The sequence below is a fragment of the Styela clava genome, chromosome 3 (genome assembly GCF_964204865.1).
Source record: "Styela clava chromosome 3, kaStyClav1.hap1.2, whole genome shotgun sequence".
Classification (NCBI taxonomy): Eukaryota; Metazoa; Chordata; class Ascidiacea; order Stolidobranchia; family Styelidae; genus Styela; species Styela clava.
Genome location: NC_135252.1, coordinates 14,906,882 through 14,916,602, shown reverse-complemented (window position 1 = coordinate 14,916,602; position 9,721 = coordinate 14,906,882). Strand labels below are relative to the sequence as shown.

At 35.7% G+C, this 9,721-nt stretch overlaps 1 protein-coding gene across 1 annotated transcript; it reads left to right on the top strand.

Annotated features, from left to right (window-relative positions):
• The first annotated feature begins 5,467 nt into the window (after window positions 1-5,467).
• Window positions 5,468-9,097, top strand: LOC120342262 (splicing factor 45-like). Its single transcript, XM_039411024.2, has 7 exons — window positions 5,468-5,746; window positions 5,926-6,157; window positions 6,702-6,899; window positions 7,251-7,378; window positions 8,151-8,282; window positions 8,373-8,470; window positions 8,639-9,097. Exons 1-7 carry the CDS (start codon window positions 5,519-5,521, stop codon window positions 8,829-8,831), a joined length of 1,209 nt encoding a protein of 402 aa, XP_039266958.1. The 5' UTR covers window positions 5,468-5,518; the 3' UTR covers window positions 8,832-9,097.
• The last annotated feature ends 624 nt before the right edge of the window (window positions 9,098-9,721 follow it).

Here is a 9,721-nt window from a genome sequence, read left to right as displayed (position 1 = left end):
TGAACCTTTAACAACCTATATATTCCCGTAACCAATCTTCATACCTCTGTATCATACGACCCTAATTAATTTTAATTATAATTGCCGGTACTTTTGATTAATAGTATTTAAAATAATTTGGACGTTAATTTGGCTTCTATTTAGTGAGTGAAGCAGATCTAGCCCACCTCTTCATGCATCCAGCTTGGCAATTCTGATCGGGCAATTTGGCATTAGGTGACTCCAATTATAATCAGCTTGACGATATCTTTTGAGGAATATTTTTCTATCTACAGTATATAACTGTTTTTGACTAATTCGGTATCCAATATGGCAATCCTCATGGAATTATTAATTTGGTGTGGCAAAAGTATTCATTCATATTTTAATTTGTTTTTATATTTTTCTTTTTACCGAGTAAATTAATTGATTTTAAGTCTCGCTTTTTTAACTTCTAACCTTATCATGTTTCGATGAGTGTGCGTGGGTGCTTTAATATTTTTTTATACTTTTGGGTGAGCGAACACGTACTACTTCTTTTATCAATACTTTTCCATTTTAAAATTTGTACGCTTCAAACCTTGCTTAGGTTATGTTTGCTTTCCCGATTCATAATCAGTTATTTTGTTTTTATCTATTATTTTATCGTCTACTGCTGATAATCTAGTCAAAACAAGAGAGCAATGCTCAAATATATGGACACGGAAACTATTTGCAATAATTGCATCACGCTGTTAAACCGGCAAATATTTTTTGCATTGATAAAACCGCGACCATATTTCATAACATGTTGAACATTGTTGAAAAAGTTGTAATGCTTCTTTCTTGGCATATTTGTTGTTTCTGTGTTTACAGCAGAACTGTAACAAAAAAGCAACAAAATGAATATAAACATTGCAGCTTGCAGGAATACAAATAAAATGGACTAAGGTAATTTGACTGCAATAAAATAACAGTAAACATGTAAATGAAATGAAGTTGGTGTGCTCTGGCATCAAGACTTACATGCGCCACATGTTAAAAATTTTCGGATAAGTTAAGATGCTTCTTTCGTAGCATATTTCTGTTGTTTCCAGCAAAACTGTAATGAAAAAAGAATAAACATGACAGCTGCGAGAATAAAAAGATATACGTTAGGTTAGACGTTAATTTTACCGCAGGTATCAGGTTATGGCACCAGTAATGAACTGACTTTATTTCACTATTAAACATTTGATATGCTCAGCCCTTACACTTACCTGCTGCACATGTCAGCATGTTGAAATTTTTTGTAAAGTTTGTAATGCTCCTTCCTTTGCATAATTCTGCATTTGTGGTGTTTCCAGAAAAAACGTAACAAAACAGCAAAATATGAGAACAAGTATCGCAATTGTACAGACATTCTCATTACTGCATTAATAAAGAAGAAGAGACAATAATTGAATTTCCCTGCAGACGCACTACAAGTAAATGAATTCGGTAAGCTATGGTAAAATTGACAAAGTTACGACAAAATAGACTCTTCTTATTTTCACTGATAACTCTACTCTATTACGGTACTAGGTAGGGTATGTATTGTATTAGGTAGGGTTTGTTTTTAAGTCTGACAGTCTACCGGTACCGGTATCGCACCCATAAAAAAACTTTCAATACTGTCCCCATAAAAAACTTTCAATTCCCAACTTTCGCTAAGGCGGTACCGTACCGTCCCCACAGAAAACTTTTCAATTCCAGCATCCGCTAAGACGGTACGGTTACGGTACAGCGCAGAGACTGTCGTGGTTATAACAGGGAATGCAAGCCCCGCTTTTAGCATACGAGTTAGTTCAGTGTAACCGATTTTGCTCTTATCAAAATTAACTAATACGGTAGGCTAGATTTGCTGGAAAACCAACCTTATTGCAGTACAGTAGTACCGGTAAGACCGCGTAAGGAAAAATCGTAGCAAACAGCAAGGACTTCTTTACGAACCACCGACGTTCGATGGCACGTGATCAGAAGAATCGAGTGCTTATGCGACCGCAGAACGTTCGGTGACGTCATAGCAAACAAAAACAAATCTCACAGAGCTAACAGAAATATTTGAAATAAATAAAAGTAATAGCCTTCTGGAGAAAAATTTCATCTTCAACCACTAAAAATTTCAAAGCAATTGGTCCAGTAATCAAATAGAAAAGCGGTTTTTTAATATTTTCACTAGGTGTGTTAGTCTGTGTCAAACAACAAGAACAACATAATATTGAAACGATCGTTATGTCCATTTCGTGTCCAATAAATTTATACCTCTATTTCGCGCGTAGGATGGGTTTTGAATGACTGAGGTCTATTCCCCTATTCAGAGCACAGAGATATATAAATATATATTTCCAGTTCAGTGATTCAGAGCCATTATGGCTCTGCCCTATTGCACACATGATTGCACAAACGCGAAACTTTAAAGATGGTCAAAGGAAACACAACCCTACCAACGTGCCAAGTTTCATCATTTTATCTATTATATTTCTAGTGATTTCCAAGCTTTCTCAAAAGGACAATGGGTAGTTGACGACATAGAAATTTGGTCCGTTTTTTTCCCTAGGTCGTTTTTTTGGTCGTATTTTCGTTGTTTATGGAATTTGAGTGGGATTTTGCAGAGCTACGAGGACTAGTGGACGAAAGCGCGTGTGGAATATCGCCACGGTTCGTTAAATTTTCCGCATTAATTATTATTAAATCAATGAAGTTAATGGCCACAAAGTGGCTAAGCCACCCTACTAATATAAGCTGATAAGTACCGGTATAAATCATGCGGAATTATATCTACTCAAATCCTAACCAACTAACTCAATATTTGTCACCATAAGGGATAGCCCTGTCTTCATGGTCCACTTGCCGTGGTTACGGCAGCAAAATTTTACCTGCCATTGACCACTGTGAAGCTAGTAGCAAACCTTCTTCTAATTTTGCGCAGCGGTGCGTATAATCTCGTTTTTTTGCTCATTGAAGGGTGAAATGACAGTTTTGTGCTTATTGAAGGGTGGTGGCGTAAAACATGGGCGAGTCCTAAATTCCACACAGAGAACAATGATTAAGTTTGTAGACAGGCTGTGGAAGAAATACATCACGAAGTACATCACGATAAGCAATAAATTCAAATATATTTGACGGCAACTTAGGATACAGAGTGGAAAGCATCCCGGCGGTTTGATCGCCTATGCAGTTTCATTTGTCATAGTACGTTGTCGAAATTAAATATACTCGGCTGATAAAATTGATCAGGACAAATATTTTGACAAAAAATGTTAGATTACGTATTCATATAAGCTTGAAAATATAACGAAACGAGTGTTCCATGTCACCTGCATAGGTTTCGGTAATAACTGCCAATTAAAAGCTAAGTTATGTTCAATTTATGTGACATTTTTTGGAAATACTTCTCATGCCTGCAAACATTTATACAGAGGTGCAAGATGGTACACGAACTAAGAGAAATAAGCAATATCAACCGAGCCATTGAGTTGAGGTCCAAATCGTCTGACCAACTCGATTTACATTATTAAACACTGTGATACCGATAAAAAATTATATGGTGCCCATTCCGTGATGCTTTATGCGCGCTGCTTATTTGGCTAAAGTGTTAATTCAACCAAGAGCCCCGAGCATTTTTGTATAACTTTAAAAATATTTCAAAACCAGCCTACTAAATTACAACATTTCGTAGCCGTAAAAGTGCTTTACTTCGTTTCAAACTGTGTATTGTATTACGTAACAAACGTTAAACTTCATTATAATATGTCTTAGTAATTTAAGAAGTTTCACATGCATTTTGTAGTATAAAGCAAATTCTTCAACACATGCAATAAACAGAACGTAAAAACTGTTTTGTTTCAATATGTCTCACTGGCGCTGAAATCAGAAGTCAGGTTATTATATGTCGTACATTATCGTTATATCGTAATTTGGATATTTTGAAGATCAGCATAACGTCTCTTCTATATTGGTGGCGCGAAATATTAATTTTTTATTCAAGAGATGACAAATTTCCAGAATTATGTGCAATCGTGTCATTAATACACGATAATTTTATAAAAATGGTACAAACAAAATTATGCAATTTACAAAAGTCAAAAAAGCTAATTTTGGCAACTTTCAAATCCCAGCAGCACACTCTACGCACAAGAGGCATTCGATTTGATTATTTTATGTTAAAGAAGTTTATCTGAAGTTTTTTACACAACTAGAACCTAAGCCTTTTTTATTTTAGAATCTGGGGTATTCTCATAGCGAAAATGGCCTTATTTGGAAAAATTACGTATAGCTGAAAAAGCTAATTTAGTCAATTTTCAAAGCCTAGCAGCACACCCTTCCGCACAAGAGGCATTCGATTTGATTCTTTTATGTTAAAGAAGTTTGCCACACAACTAGAACCTAAGCCATTTTTATTTTAGAATCTGGGGTATTCTCATAGCGAAAATTGCCTTATTTGGAAAAATTACGTATAGCTGAAAAAGCTAATTTATTCAATTTTCAAAGCCTAGCAGCACACCCTTCCGCACAAGAGGCATTCGATTTGATTATTTCCCATTAATGAAGATTACCTGAAGTTTGCCACACAACTAGAACCTAAGCCTTTTTTATTTTAGAATCTGGGGTATTCTCATAGCGAAAATGACCTTATTTGGAAAATTACGTATAGCGAAAAAAGCTAATTTAGTCAATTTTCAAAGCCTAGCAGCACACCCTTCCGCACAAGAGGCATTCGATTTGATTATTTCCCATTAATGAAGATTACCTGAAGTTTGCCACACAACTAGAACCTAAGCCTTTTTTATTTTAGAATCTGGGGTATTCTCATAGCGAAAATGACCTTATTTGGAAAATTACGTATAGCGAAAAAAGCTAATTTAGTCAATTTTCAAAGCCTAGCAGCACACCCTTCCGCACAAGAGGCATTCGATTTGATTATTTCCCATTAAAGAAGATTACCTGAAGTTTTCCACACAACTAGAACCTAAGCCTTTTTCATTTTAGAATCGAGCTTTTAGCTTTTATTCTTAATTTTGGTTATATACTTGTTATTTTTCCCAAATTATAAACATATTTCCCATAATAGTATGCTAATTTCGTTTATCTTCATTTTTTTGGGTGTAGATTCTGACACGCGCCTCCATTTCTGCCTTAAATATTACCCTTTCCGCTTCGCCGCACACAAAGGTCAAATTGCTACTAGCTTCACAGTGGTCTGCCATTGGCTTTCAATTTGCTGCCGCGGTAACGGCAGCTCGTCATTGGTTTGTGCTTGTGGCAGCTAAAAAGTCAGTAGCCATAGGTTTGGCTGTAGCGGCCATGGTATGGAAATACTGCCATGGTTTTGCGGCAGCTGCAGACGCCACAGAATACTTGCACTTGTCGAATTGTATGACCATAAATGTTTTTTTCAATGTTCAAGAGTGTTCCTCCCATTTTGACAACACGGTTTCGACTTGCAGGGTGATTCTGTAACACATAACTGCATAATGTCCAAAATAATTTCATTCTCTGGTATGTTTTCAGAATAGGCCTATATATAAACGCAAGAACAATGTCTCTCTATGATGGATTAGGTTTGGATAGTAATCAAGGTGAAAAAGCAACCGGGTGGTCTTCCAGTTTCACAATGCTAAAGTCTCAACTTGAAGCAAAAAAGGCAGCTTTAACAAAGGCAAAGCATGAGAAGTTTCGAAGTGGGAACCCTGTTGTTGCTCCTGTGATTAATTTGAATAAAGCAGTAAAAACAGAAGAACAGCTTGATTACAGCCATGATGACAAAGTTAGTTTTAAAGTTGTGGATTATTTCTTTTTTAAATAAAAAATTTCCAGGTACTTTTACCGATTGGTTCGTGATTCTAGCTGCTGAGCTGTGCAGTTTTAGAATAGATGTTCTATCTTCATAAGTTCGTATATTACTAAGCAACATATTTTAAACGTTTTTGCATTTCAATGATATAGCTAGTGGATACAAAGCCTAGTCCGTTTCTTGGTGGAGAGAGTCTTGATCAATTTGAAGATGAGTACGATCCTAGGTATCCGAATGAATATGAAAAAGTTACACGAAAAAGAAGAGAAAGACGTCAGCGGGAAAGAGAAGAGGAAAGGCAGAGAGAAATGGAGGACAGACGGAAAAGAAGAGATTCAAGACATTCGGATCGTGATAACAGACGAGATGATCGAGCACCCCATGGTAGGATTAATACAATTTTCGTGATATTGCGAATACTTTAAAACCCATATATTAGTTTTTCTTGAATCAGTGAATCAATAATTTTTGATGGATAGTAGCCTTAAGTGATCACAAATATCTTGTGTTCACTCTAAAGAAGAGTTTAAAAGTAATCAAAAGCCTACTAATCTTTACTGACATTATAGTGCTTCAATTAATATTCGAAGTTCTTGGAGTTGAATGACATACACATACACATCAATTTGAAATAGTTCTAAGAAAAAGGGGATTTTGAATGCGGAAAGTGATAGAAAATTCATATTTTACCCACTCTGGATCAGGTTCCAGACATGCTTGCAATTGTTACTTTGTAGATAAATATTATGTGCTTAGACATATTCTAACCATCATTTACACTCTTGAAATTAATTTATGTGAACTTCAGTTACTGTGGGCTTAAACAGTCAGCTAACTATGAGACTGACTCCTTTTATGGCACCAACATACATTGATGATGACTTCATGAAAGCGAAATATTATATATGTAACCATTGTTGTTGTACAGGTAGGTTTGGTGGGCCAGGAAGTGGATTTTCGCGACGACCTGCATCTGACGAGGATGAAGAAGATGATGATTACGAACGAGAAAAACGTATCAGAATGACCCAGGGAAGTAAAGCTGCAATCGCACCTCCAACTATTCTTATAGAAGAAGATAAAAAGGCTGAAATTGCTCCTCCACCGCCTCCTCTAGCATTAGCAGGTTTCAATATCTTCATTTTTCAACAAGCCGTATATTAAACGAAAATTCTAGTCCAATTCATTAAACTAACAGTAAATACTTATTGGCTTAGGAGGTGTTTGTGTATTCAAGGCCTCATTTTTAGCCATATAGAAACTGTGTCAGTGTCGATTGAAATTTAACAGGGTGTAATTTATGTAGAGAGAAATTTCAGATTTTATTTTTAGAAGACTATATGAAGTAAATTTTATCCTTCATGACTCACTAATAGTATTAGGGAATTATAATATTTTTACTTAATTGATATTCCTCCTCAAAAGAATTCCTATCCAATTATTCGATAATAGTGAACACTTGATGCATTACTTGTAGGTGGAGCTGGAACACAATTTGCACGAAATATGGCAGGTTCTGTAGCACACAAAATCATGACAAAATATGGATTTAAAGAAGGATTGGGTCTTGGAAAAGGAAACAGGGGCATCAGTCATGCATTACAGGTTTGTCACATTTTCCGTGTTCGATACAAAGATGTTTCAATAAAATTTAATGAAATAAACAAGATTAATTTATTAGTTGAGAATTGTAATTTGGGGCTATTTTTAGTGTAAAATCTTTTTGGGAATCACAAAAGAAAATATTTCCAAAAGTTTACCAATACAGTACAGCACACTATACAGATCAAGTGACATTGTCTCGTTACAGAGAAACCCATTTTACAGATGATCAGACACCCCTCTTTTGGGAGACGTTTGTACATTGCTGTCTTTCATATATCGTATAATGAAGTTGGCAGTTGCACAAAATACTACAAAAAAACGCAATCTAATAACGTCATCATTGAATTCCCCGGGGAAAAAATAATCCAATTTACAGAAGAAAAATTTTTTTTATCCTGGCATACGAAAGTTTTTACCGAAAAACGGCAATTTTGATCACATGACGGCTGCGATTAATTTAGATTATTATTGAGACAAGCATGGCATGATCTGATTTGGTGCCACACGCCCCTCGTTTGTGAGACGCATGGAGTGTTTGTTTTATTGAACCAAATGGAGGGAATTCTTGGAATTTGGATAGTGTGCCGTACTGCAATATAATAGTGCAGAAAATGCTCAAGGCTGCTCATCCCTGATTGCAGCCATTTAAGTACATCCTTTTTGCCAATCGTTTGACCTGGAGCAACACTTATGATTGCATAGAATCATCTGGAAAGAAGCATTAGCTTTCCTAAAAGTAAAGTCTCTCTTTTGGTATGTTGTCTTATAATAGGTTGAGAAGACAAGTAAACGAGGAGGTAAAATCATACCAAGTTCTCAAATTGAAAAACAACTTGAAGAAGAGAAGAAAAGGGAACAGGAAGAAAAAGAAAGTGTAGCTAATTTGTTAAAGAATCCTACAAAGGTATTTTTACTTGTTTCTGTTTTTTTTTCACATTTGGTTAATGGTATAAATAAGGCATATTTTCTATGTTTATCAATGCTCAATCTACAGGTCGTTTGTCTTCGTAACATGGTTGGGCCTGGAGAAGTTGATCAAGAATTAGAAGGTGAAACATCGGAAGAATGCAGCAAATATGGGGAAGTTAGAAAGTAAGTTTGCGCAATTCCATCGGTTTGATTAGATCTACTATTTATTTATTTGCTATGAACTGGATTTATTTTAAGATTAGATTTTGAAGCAAGATGGAATTCTATAATTCTCTGTCATTTGGCTTGTTTCATTTTATCCTTGTCAGTGAATTCAATTTTTATTTACAGATGTATGATATATGAAATGGTTGGACAACAAGAAGAAGAAGCAGTTAGAATATTTATAGAATTTGAAAGACTTGAATCTGCGATCAAAGCAGTTGTGGATTTAAATGGAAGATATTTTGGCGGAAGGACTGTGAGAGCTTGCTTTTACGATGTTAGTAAATTTCGTGATCTACACCTTGGGGATCCTCTCTGAGCTGACTGCCACTAACAGCTTTCCATATCATCTGATGGGAACAATGTGTTCGCTGCAAGCAAGAATATCGCCATTCTGAGGAAAATGCTAAGATTCAGGTCATGAAAAGCAAGGACTTCGAACTTGAAACATGCAATCATGCCATGTCTACCTAAGTACAATACGTCCACCGGGACTGATATAAATCCTTGTTTTATGAATTTATTTTCTTGTAATATCTAAAGAAAATTTTTTTACAGTTCAATTTGATAGCTTAAGATTGATTAGCTGGGGTCTGCTGATTCCTGTGGACAAGTACGGGTTTCCAAGCAGAATTAAGCGAATATGCGGAGCTAGCAATGTTGATATGCTTAGATAGATATGATACAGGTTAAAAAGGTCTTTCGACTTTTACCGCACTCACAACTTCACATAAGGTTGCACAATAAATAAACTTGTCCCATCTCATCGTGAACAAGCAACTAAAAGACACTAATGCTATGTCCTGGTGCTTGATAATTGAACTCCTTAAATCCAACAAATTCAAAACAAAGGGAGTGATGTTTTCTTGTTCTTTTGGTTAGGTTGATATGACGATCTAAGGTTTATATTCTCACTGGACAATGCTGTGCAAAATGGATTCTTCTGTTAACAGATCTCAAAATTATGGTATACGTGCATGGTGCATTGTCTTACTGTCCATATCACGCGGGAAGTTCTGTGGTTAGGTTTTTTGTATAGACCTTCCGGCTTGAACCATGCTTTTTGCGCTTTCGAACAGCATTGAAGTTATGCTACTTAAATGACCGTAATTTTAATACTGTTAAAAAGCGTCAGACATATAAATAGCATTTTGCCGTAACTTCAATACTGCCAAAAAGCGTCAGTTGTTTAATTTTCCAATAGAATTT